Source organism: Oryctolagus cuniculus, chromosome 18 (assembly GCF_964237555.1).
Source record: "Oryctolagus cuniculus chromosome 18, mOryCun1.1, whole genome shotgun sequence".
Lineage (NCBI taxonomy): Eukaryota > Metazoa > Chordata > Mammalia > Lagomorpha > Leporidae > Oryctolagus > Oryctolagus cuniculus.
The window spans coordinates 36858990-36878413 of NC_091449.1; the positions used below are offsets into that span (position 1 = coordinate 36858990).

General features: G+C 39.2%; 1 protein-coding gene across 32 annotated transcripts in view; it reads left to right on the top strand.

Moving 5' to 3' along the window:
- Positions 1-10010, top strand: part of CHD9 (chromodomain helicase DNA binding protein 9) — a 284556-nt gene extending 274546 nt beyond the window's left edge. For all 32 annotated transcript variants that reach the window (XM_070063523.1, XM_070063508.1, XM_070063515.1 and 29 more), the window contains 2 exons: positions 3789-3893; positions 6569-10010. In XM_070063523.1, coding sequence (XP_069919624.1) covers positions 3789-3893; positions 6569-7450 — 987 coding nt within the window. In that variant the 3' untranslated portion in view covers positions 7451-10010. The remainder of the gene's footprint in view (positions 1-3788; positions 3894-6568) is intronic.
- Positions 10011-19424: the final 9414 nt, after the last annotated feature.

The window sequence follows — 19424 nt, forward strand, 5'->3', positions numbered from 1 at the left end:
TAAATCTGCTATATATTCAGGAGTAATCTTTCACCAGATGGCCTTGTAGTGTCTTGTTCTTTTAAACTCTTCATATTACATAATTTTCTGATAAAAAGAAATGTTTTGCAGGTACCTTCTAAATTAATGGTACCTCTGCACTTCTTATTTTATTGATTGATGAGTGATAAAAGTTGGGGTTTTTCTAAAGCTTATTTTTCAACTTGATATGGTTCAGTGATTGTCTACTCAAATTGTTTTATGTTTGAATTAGTAGATGTCTGTTTTTACCCCACAAAGTAAATGATGGAAGTCCTGTGATGCCCTATGTAAATGTGTAGGTCTGACACACTGTTTTTCATTTTGGTGAACAAACAAATAAATAAATAAGAAAGAAAGCATGGCCCGGGAGTAAGAACAGTAAATTTGTCTTTGAGTTCTTTGATTCACAAACTAAAATATTTCCCATAAGTCATGTTAATGTCCTGGTTCTGTTTTGTTCTCTGTTAAATACTCTCATTGCTATGATAAAAATACATATAAACATTTGAATTTCTCATAAGAAATATTAGCTTGGAATAAAATTGTTTTTGAAATAATTATTATATATATCAACATGCTAAAATTAATACTAAATTGCTCCAATTTTGTGAAAAAGAACAGGTTACTCAGATTTTGTTACTGTTTTAAAGTCTTAGCACAAATGTCTTAGAGAAAAAAACAAAGTGAATTTTAGTAGCATTTTACTCAATTTTGTGCTTGCATAGATTTCCTCTTATGCCACAAATTCACCTTATCAAATATTATGAATGAATTTGCCTCAACCAATTTTAAGGAAATGGGAAAGTTTTTAATTTTTTTCCTTGTTAGATTTATATTAAACATTCTGTAGTTTATTTATTTATTTTTTGACAGGCAGAGTGGACAATGAGAGAGAGAGACAGACAGAAAGGTCTTCCTTTTGCCGTTGGTTCACCCTCCAGTGGCCGGTGCGGCCAGCGTGCTGCGGCCAGTGCACCGTGCTGATCCGATGGCAGGAGCCAGGTACTTATCCTGGTCTCCCATGGGGTGCAGGGCCCAAGCACTTGGGCCATCCTCCACTGCACTCCCTGGCCACAGCAGAGAGCTGGCCTGGAAGAGGGGCAACCGGGACAGAATCCGGCGCACCGACCAGGACTAGAAGCCGGAGTGCCGGCGCCGCTAGGTGGAGGATTAGCCTGTTGAGCCGCGGCGCCAGCTTGTAGTTTATTTTTAATTGTTGTAACCTCAGAGGAACCTGTTCATTTCCCTTAGTTTGTAGAGTTCTTTAATATCTTCAGTCTCTAAGGCAGACTTAAGGAATGGTAAGTCACTAAGTGAAAAAAATCTACCTACTAAATCCCTTATAAACCCCCAAGAGAGCCTCCAGTCTAAATTGAAGTTTAATGAAGCTCAACAAAAAGGAAAATAAAAGTATAAGAAATACTGGGGGGGCGGGGGCAGCACTGTGGCATAGCGAGTAAAGCTGCTGCCTGCAGTGCCAGCATCCCATACAGGCTCTGGTTTGTGTCCCAGCTGTTCCACTTCCTATCCAGTCCTCTGCCTAGAAAAGCAGTAGAAGATGGCCCAAGTCCTTGGGCCCCTGCATCACGTGGGAGACCCGAAAGAAGCTTCTGGCGCAGCTCCTGCTGTTGAGGCCAGTTGGGGAGAGAACCAGTGGATGGAAGACCTCTCTCTCTCTCGCTCTCTCTGCCTCACCTCTCTCTATGTAACTCTTTCAAATAAATAAATCTTTGAAAAAAAAAGATACTTGAGAATACTAATAGGAAATATACTTATTTTTATATATTTATATATAATATATAGTAGGAAATATATATTATATATATGTATATATGTATATTTCCTATTATATATATCATATGATAATATAATGATAATGATATATATCATATTATTATGTATTATATAGGAAATATACATATTAAATAGCTGTATCCTATTAAAATATAGTACATATTCATTCAAAGGGATATGGCAAAAGGAATTACTTAAGAAATATCCTTGGGGCTGGCACCACAGCTCAATAGGTTAATCCTCCGCCTGCGGTGCCGGCACCCTGGGTTCTAGTCATGGTTGGGGCGCCAGATTCTGTCCTGGTTGCTCCTCTTCCAGTCCAGCTCTCTGCTGTGGCCCGGGACTGCAGTGGAGGATGGCCCAAGTCCTTGGGTCCTGCACCCCATGGGAGACCAGGAGAAGCACCTGGCTCCTGGCTTCGGATCAGCGCCGTGTGCTGGCCGCAGTGCACTGGCTGCAGCGGCCATTGGCGGGTGAGCCAACAGCAAAGGAAGACCTTTCTGTCTGTCTCTCTCACTGTCTACTTTTTCCTGTCCAAAAAAAAAAAAAGAAAAAAGAAATATCCTTGGGCCGGCGCCGTAGCTCACTTGGTTAAACCTCCATGTGTGGTGCCAGCATCCCATATGGGCGGTGGGGTCTAGTCCCGGTTGCTCCTCTTCCAGTCCAGCTCTCTGCTGTGGCCCGGGAAGGCAGTGGAAGATGGCCCAAGTGCTTGGGCCCCTGCACCCGCATGGGAGACCAGGAAAAAGCACCTCCTGGCTTCGGATCAGCGCAGCGCCGGCCGTAGCGGCCATTTAGGGAGTGAACCAAAGGAAGGAAGACCTTTCTCTCTGTCTATCTCACTGTCTATAACTCTACCTGTCATTAAAAAAATAAAAATAAAAAAAATTCTTAAACTCCAAAGGAACTTTAAATTGGTGATTTCAAATCATTTGTACAAATATAATCTTTAACATCCTCCCACCCCTAAATATAATATCCTTAACTTGAATTTCAAAATATATCTCAATATCATACTAATTATTATATTGAGTGTTTTTTTTATTTTTTCAAATTTACATATGATTGGTGAGTTATAGCACTTTAGCCATAAAACAGATATGTATTTTTTTCTACTTTTAGAGAGTAAATCTATGTAATAGATTAGATTATGAGTTTTTGAGACCTGGATTTGAATTATGACCCTAACATTTATTAGCTGACTTTAGACAAATTATATACCTTCTCTAAAAATTAGTTTCTTCATTTAAAAAATAGACGTAATGATGTCTCAAAAAGATGTTGTAATAAAAAAAGTCTTTATCACACTACTTTGCATATTATTGTAATAACAACTTATTATAAGCTAGACATTATGTTAAGATGTTTGAATTGCCTCATTTTATCTTTAACCCTAGGAGGGAAGAGCTGTTATCCTTATTTAATTATTCTACATGAAACTTCAGAAGTTAGTGTCATATATTTATGTAGCAGATCAATGTATTTTGTTTGCCCCCCCCTTTTTATGATTTTTATTTATTTATTTGAAAGGTAGAGTTACAGACAGAGGGAGAGAGAGAAAGGTCTTCAGTGTCCTGGTTCACTCCCCAAGTGACTGCAATGAGCAGAGCTAGGCCAGTCGGAAGCCAGGAGCCAGAAGCCTCCTCCGGGTCCCCCACACGAGTGCAGGGGCCCAAGCCACTTGGGCCATCTTCAACTTCTTTCCCAGGCCCTAGCAGAGAGCTGGATCAGAAGAGGAGCAGCCAGGAATCGCCGGCACTAATATGCGATGCTGGCGCCACAGGTGGAGGATTAACCTACTATGCCACAGCGCCGGCCCCTTGGTAGCCCTTTTTTAATGTAATCATAAAAATTGTTACAGGTGGTTCAAAAATAGTATTTTAAAGAAATAATGTCTTTATAGTACAGAATAAAAGCAACAATTTCAGATTGAATTGTGTTTTAAAGATTTAATAATCTGTTTTTTATTACAGGTTGGAGGTGCATTTGCTCCTCCTTTAAAAGATTTATGTAGATTCCTGAAAGAAAATTCAGAATATGGAGTAGCTCCTGAATGGGGAGAAGTTGTTAAGCAATCTGTGAGTATTTTACAAATCATAACTCATTTATCACTTTAAAAATTAGATACCATTTCATTAAATTTTAAGAATTCATAAACTATTTTCTGAACATGTGATAGTATTTTGTAGTTCAGAATTTTATTTTACAAAACACATTTCCAGATTTGTCATATGCATGTTGAGATAGAATGCACAACCAATAAGTACTGATTTGTTTTCACTTTAACCTCTATATGTCAGCAAAGAAATATATATATATAAGAATATTCATCATGGCATTGTAGTAAAAAAAATTGGAAATAAATTGGCAAACCATCTATATATTGGAAAACTGTACAATCATTTTAAAACTAGAAGAACATTGAATAACATGATGAAAAAAGTTCACAGTGTGTTAAATATGACAGTACTTTAACTTTTAGAATAATGAACTCTAGCTGCATGGCAAATGGTTAGTAAATAACAGCTATTGCTTTTACAGTTGTCCAAATGAAAAGCACAGGCTGTAAAAATCGAGTTCAGAATGATTCCGCTTCTTTATTTTAGAAAGGGAGATGGGGAAGATTGGAGAATGTGTATACTTAAGAACATACCCTGAAATATTAGCAGTTGGTTATTTCTCAATGATGAGATTATAGATCATTTTTATTTTATGTTGTATTTTTTGTTGCTGTGTTTTCTGCAATGAACCCTAATGACTTTGTAAAGAGAACATATAAGGAGCAGGCATTTGGCACAGCATGCTGCTTGGAATGCCCTCATCCCATATTGGAGTGCATGGGTTCACATCCTGGCTTTGCCTCAGATTCCAGTTTTATGCTAAAATGTCCTGGGAGGCAGCAAGTTATGGCTCAAGTACTTATGTCCCTACCGCCCACATTGGAGACTTGGACTGGGTTCCAGGCTCCTAGATTCAGGCTGACCCAACCCTGGCTATTGTGGACAATTAGAACGTAAATCTGCAGACAGAAGATACCTATTCTCCCTCCCCTCTCTCTTTCTCTTTCTCTTTCTCTTTCTCTTTCTCTTTCTCTTTCTCTTTCTCTTTCTCTCTTTGCCTTTCAAATAAATTTTTTAAATTTAAGACAGAAAATAAGTTTGCCTGTATGGTCGCATAGCAGATTAAGCCACTACCTAAAACACCAAAATCCCATGTGACTGCTGGTTCAAGTCCCAGCTTCTCCACTTCTGATCCAGTTCCCTGCTAATGTGCCTGCAAATGCAGCGAAGGATGGCCCAAGTGCTTGGGCCCCTGTATCCATGTGGGAGACTCAGAGGAAGCTCCTGGCTTTGGCCTGGCCCAGTCTCAGCTATTGCAGCCATTTGGAGAGTAAACCATCAGATAGAAGACCTCTCTCTCTCCCTCTCTCTCTCCCTCTCCCTCTCCCTCTCCCACTCCCTCCCTCTCCCTCTCTCTCCCCCCTCTCCCTCCCCTTCTCCTCTCTCTCTCTCTAACTCTGCCTTACAAATAAATAAAAATAAGAAAATAAGTTCATCAATTCAAAACAAAATTAAAAAGTCTCATAAGAGTTTTTCCTTAAACCATTGTCTAAAGCTGTCACAAACATAGCCTCTAGGCACATGTGGCTGTTGAGCACTTAAAATGAACTGGTCTATATTGAGATGTGTTAAGTCTGAAGTACATACCAAAACATGTAAAATATTTGTTTTTATAGATTATATATTGAAATATTTTTGTTATATTGGGTTTAATATATTATTTAATTAATTTCACATTTCTATTTTTTAATGTGGCTGCTAGGAAATTTAAAATTACATATATGAGTTGTATTATATTTCTGTCAGACGGGGCTGGTCCAGATGATCTGAACTTCTAAAACTTCTAAGAGTATTGAGCTCTCAGAAGATCAAGGGAGAACTAAATGAAAGTAGCAGAGATTGTCCTCCACTGTCCTAGATAGATGGTTCCCAGTCTGCAGATGCTGCTACTGCCTGAGCCAAATGATCTTTTTCCCCTTTTGAATATTTTTTTTTAGCTTGACTCTTATCTCCTCTATTCTCAAGGTAACAGTCAAAAGATTCATAAGAGAATTGGGCATGTAGCTTAGTTGTTAAGTCACCTGTATCCCACAAATGAGTACATGATTCAATTCCTGGCTGTGACTTCTCATTATAGCTGTTGGGGACCCTGGGAGGCAGCAGTGATGACTCAAATAATGCTACCCACATGAAAGATTCACTTTGAGTTCCTGGCTCCCAAATTTGGAACTGGCCTAATCCCAGCCCCAGCCATTGCAGGCATTTTGGGGAGTAGTGACCTAGCAGATTAAAACATCTCATTTTAACCTTGAGCTTGCACTTACCTCCCTTATCCTTTCCTAATTGACCTTTCCTAGATGAAATGGTGAGGTGAAACATAAAGGTTACAGAAGCACCCATGAAAATTTTTCTTTGGATCTTCTGTTTCCTGAAACTCTTCTACAAACTCTACTTCACCATGGAGGGAGACTAGAGGCTTCTTCCTACTGTCATCCTACAATAATATGAGAAGTGGAATAGCTGTTTTAAGCTGTTCTGTACAATAAAATAGATTATCTTTTTCATAATTATTTCATATCAGTACAGAATAACCTTACAAGTCATTTCCTATTTTTAATAAGTTAATCGGTAATCTGACAGTTACTGGTTTTTCTTTCACAGAGCTGATGTGAATGAATATGTTTTTCTTCCAGGGGTTTCTTCCAGAGAGTATGTATGAACGTATTCTCACTGGTCCTGTTGTGAGAGAGGAAGTGAGCAGGCGCGGGAGACGGCCTAAAAGTGGAATTGCGAAGGCGGCGGCAGCGGCAGCAGCGGCTGCAACTGCCACCAATGTTTCAGGCAGTCCTGTGTTAGCTAATGGATTACTTCCCGGTGTGGATCTCACAACGCTTCAGGCCTTACAACAAAACCTACAAAACTTGCAGTCACTGCAAGTAACTGCAGGGTTGATGGGAATGCCTGCTGGCCTTTCTTCTGGAGGAGAAGCTAAAAACATGGCTGCTATGTTCCCCATGCTACTGTCAGGAATGGCTGGATTACCTAATCTCTTGGGCATGGGAGGACTCCTGACAAAGCCTACAGAATCTGGGACTGAAGAGAAAAAGGGAAATGACTCTAAGGAGCTAGAAGGAAAAAAAGAAAGGACAGAGAGCCAAAGTTCAGAGAATGGTGGAGAAAACTCAGTGTCAAGTTCTCCTTCAACTTCCTCTACTGCTGCGTTAAATACAGCTGCAGCTGCCAACCAGTTAGCTCTTAACCCACTATTACTATCAAATATACTTTATCCAGGGATGCTTCTCACTCCAGGCCTTAATCTTCATGTTCCAACTTTGTCCCAGTCCAATACTTTTGATGTACAGAAAAACAAGAACAGTGACTTAGGCTCATCTAAGTCTGTAGAAGTAAAGGAAGAAGATTCTAGAGTTAGAGATCAGGAAGACAAAGGGGAGACTGAACCAAGTCCTCTCAATGAAAACAGCACAGATGAGGGTTCAGAGAAAGCCGATGCTTCATCTGGATCTGATAGTACATCATCATCATCCGAGGATTCAGATTCTAGTAATGAAGACTGATTCCCAGACTCTGCACTTAAATTATGAACTGATTTTGGATTTTTTTCTTTAATTATTAATTGTACATAGCCCAGTGTTGAGTGCATCAATAACTTACTGACAGAACATTTCAGTTATTTGTTTAGAAGTGCAAACTGCTTTCAGAGACGTTTTGCATGTAATATTTCTTAAGATTCATAAGTTTCTGAACTCGTATGTACTATCAAATACATAAAGGTGTAAAATTACAACAAAAGGCATTATAATTTTGTTGGGGGTTAATTTTATGAAAATTATGCTCAATAAGAGTTGTATATTTAATATATTTGCAGTGAACACAGAATACTTTATGCATATTACTGATTTAATTTGAATATAGTTTTACAGCCTCCTTGACACCTATAATTTACAGATCAAAACTCAGCAATAATTTGGGCAGCTAATGAATGTCATGAAAGCTGTAGAATCTACGTCACCATCCATTGCTTTAATTACATGAAAATGCTCTAGTGTTGTGATGCACTGCTGATATTTCCAATTCAGGTACAAGTATGTTTTAAAGAAGAAATAAGTTTCCCAATCAGCCAATTTAACTGGCTACCTGTTACCTCAGCTGAGTTAGTTTAGGAAGTTTACATTCGTTTCTAATTCTACACTTGTTTTCAGGGGTTTTTTAGACACATCCTCTATATCACGTTGATCTGGCAAGAAATATGACTTAGTCTTTGCTGAGCTTCACTCGGACATCAGCAAAGTTAAGTCATGAAATAATCTGTGTCATGTGACTTTGGCACCCTATAGACATACTTAGTTTTAACTTTTCAATGTTTGGCCTCCTATTAGAAAAAATTGTCTCAGATGAGTAATGTCTGTTTCCAGGGTTCAGAAAAGGCAAACTCATGAAATGCCACTGAAAAGAACTTTCAACACAGCATACTTCATGTAAAAGAAATTGTTTGTTTGCTTTATTTGTGTAGATTTCTCTTTGTGTTTTATGTCATGGAATATTCCAAAATTAACAAATAATAGTGGTAATGTAATATGCAGATAGTCTAAATTTGTTTTGAGTTTCTAGATATAAACAAACTAATTGTTGCCCAGAATCAGTGTTGGGTGATCAGTTTATATTAAATATACTGAGTTGCCCATTTTGAAAATGCACTTTGAATAATTTCAAGAGATTTTACAAGGTATTACCTGTAAACCACAAAAATGAGGCCCAAGGCTTCTGCTCAATTTTGTCTGGTATTTGATTTGTGATACAGTTTCTCCTGCTAAAGCTGCTACTAATCTGACAAAGTAGAGGTCCAGGTCACCTTCATATACATGTAAACAATTAGAACTGAATTAGATGTTAAAATACTTAAATTCGAAGGAGACAGAAATGTTACCATTTTTCTGGTACTCAGATAAGTCAGTGATAAAGTTTGCCAGGGGATCAATTTAAAGAAAAACAAAACCTGAATTCTCTAAAAATAACTTTCAATATGTTTGATAAACTGTGGCTTTGTCATGAATTAAGCAATTATATTAGGTTTTCCAAGACCTTTACCAGTGAATTATGTTTCTGTATGTAAAATAACTAACCCTTTATTAGAAAGACAGTGTTATATGTATTTACAAAATTATATAAGTTTCAATGGGATTGTATTGATTTTTGTATTTTCCCAAAATAGTACTTTGAATTGATAGTCCTTTATGCAATGTCTTAGCAATAGTCACTATGAAGCCCATCCAGGAGAAGTGGGTAGTAATTCTTCATCATGAAAATGATGTGTGACATATTTAGTATCTTCCCTTTGCAGTATTGCACTTTTGTTTAACTAGGATACACCTATGAGATAGCCAAAGTTTTCAAACACAGCTAACTTAGTTTGCCGGTGGAGTATTTCAACACCATTCATGTATCCCTTCTTCCCTCTAGTTCTACCCACATGATCTTTATTCCTTTCTTTCCTCAATTTAAAAAAAAAAAAAAAGGAAAAAAAATCCTAGATCTTATCACTAAAATCTAATTTATATCAAATTTATGAGATAAAGTATTTTCCTAATTATGGTCAAATGAATTTGGTTAACATCCTAGTGATTCTCTTTCTATGTAATAAGGCAATTACAGTTTTCAAAGCATTAAGGCTAGTATTAATTAACTTTAAGCATTCTCTGGGTTTCAAGATACTTTTATTAAGTATTGATTGGGGAAATGTTATCAGCTAAGAAAAAAACACGCAAATGTGGTTGTATAAAGTTAAGGGTTATAAGGAAAAAATCAGTAGAATTACAGAATACTAAAGTTGAAAGGATATCCAAGTATGTGTTGGTAGTTACTAAAAGAAATATAGCTGTTATTGCCTTGTATTTATAGCCCTTGTTTCAGGTCTCATGATTCAAGTCTTAGTCCAGTTTTTCTTTTGTGGACATTTGCAATATTTACCAGTTGTGTTTTGTGTAGTCTGAATTTGCTTTCTGTAGTTGAGCAAACGTCTTAAAAAGTCATTTGTAATTTATTAAATTACTTTCTATGATGTTCTATAGAGCAAATGGAAGTTTAATTATTTTTTATTAAACATATTCTTTGACTACCCATGATGTCAGCCTCTGTACATGACAATACTTACTGAATTGAGGTTTTGATAAAACTTACTCCAGTTATGAAAGAAACCATAGTCATAAAATCTTTAAAAGATAAGTGTATTTTCAAACAATTTTGAAAGACAGAAAATCACTATAATTTAGACACAATATCTCAAATGTTGCCAATTTTCATTTTAATTTAATTTCTTTGTTGGCCCTGATGGTTGCAGATCAGCAGCAGCAGCTTTGTTGGAACCCTGATTATTAAACCTCAGTTTTGCAGCCTGACCTCCACTTAGTACTGAGCATTAAACATTATTTCTTCAAGTTTTCTCCCCTTGAACCTTAAAAAAATCTAGAAAGACTCATATATACCCAGTCTCTTAAAGAAGTCCATTTTAGAAATGAATATTTTTTCTCTTTGAGATTTTTTCCTTATTGCCATTGTTGTTAGTTATTTTTGTTAACACTTATAAATTATTTTTTCCCAATTACAAAACTAAAACAGTGGAATATCATCATATACTCATTTAACTTGAACACATTCAACTGACCTTTCAAGCTTAGACACCTTTTTTTCTTTTGTGTACAATATAGCATATAAACACAAACCAACACTCACCTAAAGGAACAGTAATCTATTCTAGTGCTGGAAGAAGAAACAGCTTTGCTGGATGCTTTTGAGAAAAGATACACTATATGAGTATGGAATGATGGACCTGGCATTTTGTGAGCTATATTAGGGCAAAGCAATTTTTGAACAATAAACTTCATGTAAATGCAACATAAGCTGCTTAATTTAAAGTGTAGAGAAACATTGAAATACTTTAACCATAAGCCCACCCAGTGAGTAAACACTATTGAAATGTATTTGATACAGCTATATTATATCCTCCAAAAGCTCAACTCAGAACTTCAGAATGTGATGTGATTTTGGAAATAGGGTGTTGGTAATTGGTTAAGTCATGGTCATACTGGATCTGAGTAGGCCATAAATCCAATGACTGGTGTCCTTATCAAGAAAAAAAAAAAAAGGAAAGAAGCCCATGTGACAAAGGAGACAAAGATTGGAGTGATATAGCTACAAGCTAAGGAATGCTAAGGATTGCCTACAAACACCAGAATCCAGGAGAAAGGCAAGAGACAGATTCTCCTTCAAAGCCTCTTGAAGGAACCAACTCTGCCAACACCTTGATTTTGGACTTGTAGCCTGAACTGTGGGAGAATGAATTTCTGTTGTTTTAAGCCAGGTAGTTTGTGGTAATTTGATATGGCAGCCTTAGGAAACTAATGCATTTTCATATTAAATCAGAATTATATGGCACAAAATTTTTAGTGTACTTCCTAATACAATGACCTATGTCAATAAGAATCCTGCAATGTGAGTTTTAATACATAGGACTGGCTCATAAAAATGTAATTTGTTTAATTATGTACTCAAAAAAGTGACATTTGGATTTATACACGAGTTTTTGCATCCATCTCCAGTAATTTGCTTAATTACTAGAATTTAAAATACTTCCTTGGTTTTTATGGATGTTGTTATATATTGTGAAGTTTATAATGAAGCTATTAGTAGCAATTTATATACTACCATTAGCAGCATACATTTTGTGCATGCCCATTTATCCAATCCTTATCAATACTGTGTATTGCCTTCTTAAATGATCTTTGCCAAATAGGCAAAACATCTTCATGATTTTTAAAATTAACTTATTGTTCTCCTTTCTTAGTAAGAAATAAGATGCATATTACAAAAAAAAAATCCCAGGGGAAGTGGGGAAGCAGCAAATAGCCCCCATAATGTTGACATTCAAAGATAGGTGTTAACCCTTGGGTAATCTTCCTTTGCATATACATATATTATTTTAGTAAGAATGAGGTTAAAATGTACATCCCATTTTGTAACCTACTTTGATTTACTGTATCATGATTATCTTTTCATGCCATTAAACAATCTTCTACAACATTTTTAAGGGCTTTCTAATATTCCATTATATAGATTTATTTTAATTTGTTTACTATCCAGTTATTGTACTTTTAGATATATTTCAGTTTGGGATTACTTAATGTTTGTAGTTAAAGTTTTGCATAAATTTATGATTCTTCATTAGAATAAATACTGAGTCACAAAACAGTTGTGTTCTAATTTTAAGACCAATAAAATTGTACCATTTTATACTAGAAGCACACCATGAAACTAATTCCTTCCCTATGTCTCCTTGCCAGCACTAGGCTTTATAATTTTTAATCTTTGTCAATTTAATTGATTAAAAATAAATTCTTGTTTTATATTTCTTTATTAGTAATATATTTTCATAAAGTCATGTGTATTTCCCCTGCCTTTGATGGATTGTTCATGTGCTTTGTGCACTGTCTGTTATATAAGTGGCAAATATTTTTCCCAGTTAGGCCGTTAATCCTGTTTGTTTTCAATGCACAAGTTTAAATTTTTATGTAATTTCAATCTTCCACCTTGTCTTGTTTCAGTTTTTTATATTTTCCATAGAAAAAATATTTTGCTTCAAATATACACATATTTATCTATGTTTTTTTTAAAAACCAATGTCTTTATTAACTTAGGATTTATTTTGATAACAGTTGAAGATAGGAATCATAATTTGAATTTTTCTGAATAATATCCTAACATCATTTAGTGTAAGATCTCCACCAAGATTTGACATGCCTGTATTTATCATAATTAATTTATATATACACTTTTGTGAATTATTTAGATCATGTATGTCATGTATACATGATAAACACTTCTGATTTGCATATCATGCAAACAGTAGCCATGAAAAAACAAGTGCATTAACTTTTATCAACCAGGTTTTAAAGCTACTGGAAAAAAGGAGTATTTTATAATAATAGATCAGTCTACAAAATATATAATAATTATGAACACCTACACATCACAACAGCTGCAAAATGCATGAAGCAAAAATGAACACAACTGAAATAATTTTATGAGATAGTTGGGGATTTCAGTGTCCCACTTTTGATAATTGATAGTCATTAGACAAAAGTTAAATAAAATAGGAAATCCTATAAAGTATCTAAACTTAGGAGACACCTATTTAACCCTCAACAATAGCAGCGTACATGTTCTAAAGAACACACAAAACTTTCTTGAGGATAAACCATATCATAGGCTGTAAAACCAAGATTTTAAATAGAATCATACAAGTACATATTCCAAATACAATAGAATGAACTTAATAACAAAGCTTGGAAATTCATGCATGGAAATTACTTAACATGCTCCTAAATAAACAAGAAATCCTGAGGGAAATTAGTAAGTGCCTCAAGATGAATGAAAACAAAAACCCAACAGAGCCAGGCATTTGCCCTAGCAGCTGGGCTTTGGAGTCCCACATTAGAGTGCCTGGATTTGATTTCTGGCCCTGGCTCCTGGCTCCAGCTTCTTGTTAATGCAGACCCTCGAAGACTACAGTGATGGCTCAAATTGTTTGGTTCCTTCTACCACCATGAGAGATGGGGATTGTATTCCTGGCTCCCAGCTCTGGCCCAGGCTGTGTGGGCATTTGGGAGACAGACCGGCAGATAGAAGCTCGCGCACTCAATCTCACTGTCTCCCAAGTAAATAATACAAACAGTACACCAAAATATGAGATGTAGCCAAATCAGTGATAGAAATTTATACTTACACATGTCTACATTAAAGGAAAAAAATCAGCCAAAATTTCCACTTTAAGGAAATAGCAAAAGAGGTCAACTAAACCGAAAATAAGCAGAAGGAAATTATAAAGATTAGAATAGTAATTAATAGAAAAGGGAAAAAATGGAATTTGTGGAACCAAAACTTGGTGCTTTGAAAAAAACTTTAATTTACTTCATTTTGTTTGAAACACAGAGAGACATGTATCTCCCCAAATGCCCACAACAGCCAGTGCTGGGCTAGGACAAAGTCGGAAGCCCAAACTCCGTCTAGCTCTCCCACATAGGTGCCAGGGACCCACATACTTGAATCATCATTTGCTGCCTCCCAGGCTGTGCATTAGCAAGAACCTGGATTGGAAGCTCAGAAGTGGAGCAAACCAAGATTCTATAATGTAAGTGGACATCCTATGTTTTTACCAAACGCCTACCCCAAACCAATGAGGTGGTTCTTCTTAGCCCACTGCACCATAACATTGGCTCCCAAATGAGTGCCAGTTCAAATCCTGGCTTCTCTGCTTCCTATCCAGCTCCCTGCTAATGAGCCTGAGAAAGCAGTGGAAGATGGCTCAAGTACATGGGCCCCTGCCACCCACGTGGGAGACCTGTAAGAAGCTCCTGGCTCCTGGCTTTGGCATCACACAGCCCTGGCTCTTGAAGCCATTTGGAGAATGAATCAGCAAATGAAATATTTCTTCCTCTATCTTATCCCCATCCCTCTCTCAGTGTCACTCTGCCTTTCAAAAAAAATATACATTTTTTTTAAAATGAAAGGGAATGTCCCTACCACCTTTACAGAAATACAAAAGGATCATAAAGTAATATGAGTATTGTGAGTAAGTGCATGTCAACTAATTAGATAAACTAGATGAAATTTAAAAATTTGTAGAAATATACAAACTACTGAAGCCAAATCAAGAAGAAATAGAAATTATGAACAAACTTGCTATCTTTTTTAATTCTATAAAAATAACCTTAGGGGCTGGCGTCATGGCACAGTGGGTAAAGCTGCCACCTGTGATGCCAACATTGCACATGGGTGCTGGTTCCAGTCCCAGCTGCTCCACTTCTGATCCGGCTCCCTGCTAATGCACCTGGGAAAGGAGCAGAAGATGGCCCCAGTGCTTGGGCTCTGGCACCCACGTGGGAGACCCAGATGAAGCTTCTGGCTCCTGGCTTTGACCTTGCCCAGTCTTGCCCATTGTGGCTATTTGGGAAGTAAACCAGCAGATGGAAGATCGATTCTCTCTCTCTCTCTCTTTCTCTGTTTGCCTTTCTGATAAAAAAGAAGAAAAATGAAAATCTGAATAAATGATTTACTAGGGTTCACAGTAAAAAAAAAACACTCAAAAACTAAAACCTCATATTCTCTTTTTTATTTACTTATTTATTTTATTTACTTATCTATTTTACTTGAAAGGCAGAGAGAGAGAGAGTGGCAGATAGAGACTACCCACTGGCTTATTCCCCAAATGCTTACTATAGCCAGGGCTGGGCGCCCTCACATGGGAATCAGGGACTCAGGTACTTCAGCTATCACCTGCTGCTTACCAAGGTGTGCATTAGTAGGAAGCCAGAATCAGAAGCAGAGCCAGGATTTGACCCCAGTGACTCCAACATGGGGTGCGGGTGTCCTGAGTGGCATCTTAACCGTTGCACCAGGCACCCTCACCAAACCTCACATTTGCTAAGATCATAACCCCACCATGATCCTGATCTCCATGAAGCATCTATTGAGATGTGGAAACCTCTGTCTAACCCTTTTGCTAACCAATGAGGCCCAGACATAGTAGCAGCCTCTGTTACTAATGGCAATCCTTGAGGATCAAGAGGAAGAACAAAGTCCCAGACGCTCCTCTACTCCTCTCGGTCTGCACTCCCTAGATGCTCTCCTCCAACCTTTGGTGTTAAGTCCATCTGTAGGAAGACACTCCTAAATGTCTGTCTCACCTCCACTTCACCTCCAGACCCGTCTATTCATCACTACCTCACATCGCCACAAGCATGTCCCAAGACCTCTCAAAGTCAGCATGCCCAGTACTAGCAGCCTCTGGTGTCTCAGACCTAACACTTCATCACGCTTCCTCCACGCCTAGGCCATCCACAAATCCCACTCGTCACTACTTCCGTTTTCTGGACTAAGGTGCTGGATTGAGCATGTGCATATAATTTTATGTTCCCATGAATTTCACTAAATTGTATTAAAGTGATCTTTTGAATGACCAACCTATAAGTGTACAGAACAGTAGAAGAAAACCAGCAATCACAGAATGTCAGAATCTGAACAGAAGATAGACCAGTGATAACTGATGAAAAACGCCAAAGAAATAAAATCCCAAATCCAAAATGCTGGATTCTGAAATGCACTACAATGCAAGGTAAGAGAGTGGCTGTTTATTAAAAAACTAAAGCCTCAGAATTGATTTACTTTTTAAATTTTTATTTTGTTTTATGTATTTTCAGAGAGAATTTCATTCTCTTGTTCGTTCCCCAAATATCCACAATGGCTTAGGTAACAGAGACATAATTACTTGAGCCATCACCCACTGGTTCCTGGCATGTGCCTTAGTTGGAAGCTGGAATCTGGAGTGGAGCCAAGGTTTGAACCTAAGTGCTCCAATATAGTATACGGGCATCCCAAGCGGCATCTTTACAACTAGGCTGAGCACCTGCCCAGCCTCACAACGCACTATTCCACTGACTGCCTGTCCCTCATATTGACAGGGGTCTATTATTTAGAAAGATGTGTCTGGACAGGGCACTCTCGGCACAAGCAAGGACGTGGACACCAAATGAAAACAAAAAGAGCAAGTGACTGGTATCGAAAGCTTCGTGCGGGACCAGCATTGTTCCGCAGCAGGAACACTTGCGATGCTGGCATCCACATGGGTGCCGGTTGGTGTCCCGGCTGCTCCATTTCTGATCCAGATCCCTGCTAATGGCCTGGGAAAGCAGCAGAAGATGGCCCAAGTCCTTGGGCCCCTGCATCCATATAGGAGACCCAGATGAATCTCCTGGCTCCAGCCTGGCTGCTGTGGCCATTTGGGGAATGAACCAGAAGGTGGAAAGATCTCTCTCTCTCTCTTCTCTGTAACTCTGCCTTTAAAATAAATAAACCTTTTTTTTTTTTTTAAATAAATAAATAAAATAGGCCGGCACTGCAGCTCACTAGGCTAATCCTCCGCCTGCGGCGCCGGCACTCTGGGTTCTAGTCATGGTTGGGGCACTGGTTTTGTTCTGGTTGCTCCTCTTCCGGGCCAGCTCTCTGCTGTGGCCCGGGATTGCAGTGGAGGATGTTCCAAGTGCTTGGGCCCTGTACCCCATGGGAGACCAGGAAAAGCACCTGGCTCCTGCCTTCAGATCAGCTCGGTGCGCCGGCCATAGCGCGCCGGCCGCGGTGGCCACTGGAGGGTGAACCAACGGCAAAGGAAGACCTTTCTCTCTGTCTCTCTCTCACTGTCCACTCTGCCTGTCAAAATAAATAAAATAAAATAAGGGGCCGGCACTGTGGCGTAGCAGGTAAAGCCGCTGCCTGCAGTGCCAGCATCCCATATGGGCACCGGTTTGAGTCCCGGCTGCTCCACTTCCTACCCAGCTCTCTGCTATAGCCTGGGAAAGCAGTAGAGGTATGGCCCAAGTGCTTGGGCTCCTACACCGGCGTGGGAGACCCGGAAGAGGCTCCTGGTTCCTGGTTTCGGATCAGCTCAGCTCCATCTGCTGGTTCACTCTCCAACTGGCTGCAACTGCTGGAGCTGCGCCGATCTGAAGCCAGAAGCCAGGAGCCCCCTCCGAGAATTCCACGTGGGCGTAGGGGCCCAAGCACCTGAGCCATCTTCCACTGCTTTCCCTGGCCACAGCAGAGAGCTGGATGGGAAGTGGAGCAGCTGGGACTAGAACCAGCTCCCATAAGGGATGCCAGCGCCTCAAGCCAGGGTATTAACCTGTTGTGCCACAGCACTGGCCCCTAAATAAATCAATCTTTAAATTAAAAAAAAAAAAAAAAAAAAGAAAACGTGAAGGTGATTGGTATGCTAATTACCCTTAGTTAATCATTATCCTCCATGTACATTAATCAAACCTCATGCTGTGCAGTGGGCATTTGGTGCAGCAATTAAGGTGCCATTGGGGATGCCTCTGAAATCCAATCGTTAATGTCCCTGGCCTCTGTTCAAGGTTCATGGTCTCTATTACCATTACCTTGACACATATCCCCAGCTAGCTCTCTTACTGAATTTGCAGCTAGCCTTTCTCCTCAATAAAAGAAAGGAGAAAAGGCCATACAGTAGCCCTAGCTGATGGTGGAGAGGGACATCTCACAGCTTGAATGCACAAAAGAAGACAAAATGGACAGAAGTGTTTAACACTTCAGCACTACAAAGCAGGCCTCAGAGGCATCAGAAGTTAGCAGGGTGGCCTGTGTTGATTCCAGAGAGCCAAAGGTTTCCCAGGTGTTAAATGAGTTCCTTGTTCACAGTTTACTCTGTGGATTGGCGCTTTCACAGGCGGATTTTCATGCACAGTAAGAAAGCCGATTGGAGGGGTACACCTGCTGGGCTCAGAGTTTCAGTCCATAAAGGACACAAATACCCGACCCAAATGAAAACTCAGGTGAAATAGAAATTGTCCTCAACCCTGCCTGAGTAGACAGCACCCTCAAGAGGAAATGCAAAACACATGAGCACCCTTTACTGGCAGCTCCACTTTTTTTTTGATAAAATAGTTGTGAGAGACACAAAGAAATTGCAAACCTAAGTGAAAGTACAGTTGTATTCATGGCCATTCCACAGCTCAAACTGAAAGGGGAGAGCTCCATGATCACAGGATATAAATTTAGCTTTCGATGTGGGTGAGAATGCAAAACAGTAGGGATGATGCAAAAAAAATCACGTTGGCAAAGTTTGGCAGTTTCTTACAAAGCTATGGACGCGTACCGCACAACACAGCCACACCGCTCTGTCTTCGCCTTCCTGGGCTGCCACACCAAATGCCTTCGACTGGAGCAGGAACTTGCTCCTCACGGTTCTGCAGGCTGGAATCCAAGAGCAAAGCGCTGGCTTGCTTTGGTTCCCGCTGAGGCCTCTCTTCTAGCCTTGTCCGTGTGTCCTCACACAACCTTCCCCCTTGCACATGTGTGCAGAGCCGTCCATCCTACCAAATTAAGACCCCACCCTTATGACCCACTTAACCTTAATCAACTCCTAAAAGCTGTGTCTCCCTCCACACACAGGCATATTGGCACTTAGGGCTTCAGCCTATGAATTTTGGGGGAACACAAGCATTCAGTCCCTAGCACAAACCTTAGTATTTATTCAAGAGATGTAAACTTGTGTTCAAAGAATATATACAGGGGCTGGCACTGTGGCTTAAAGGGTAAAGCCTCCACCTGAGGCTGATTCAAGTCCCGGCTGCTCCACATCCAAGCCAGCTCCCTGCTAATGCCCTAGGAAAAGCAGCGTAAGATGGCTCAAGTGCTTCAGTCCCTGCCACCCATGCCACCCTGCCATCCATGCGGGAGACCCAGAAGAAACTCCTGGCTCCTGGCTTTGGATTGGCCCAGCTCTGGCCATTGAAGTCATTTGGGGAGTGAACCAGCGGATGAAAGATTCTCTCTCTCTCTCTCTCTCTCTCTCTCTCCTTCTTTCTCCCTCTCCCTGTAACTCTGTCTCAGTTTCTCTGTAACTCTGCCTTTCAAATAAATTAACTGTTGCTACAGTTTTTTCATAGTCACCAAAAACTGCAGTTT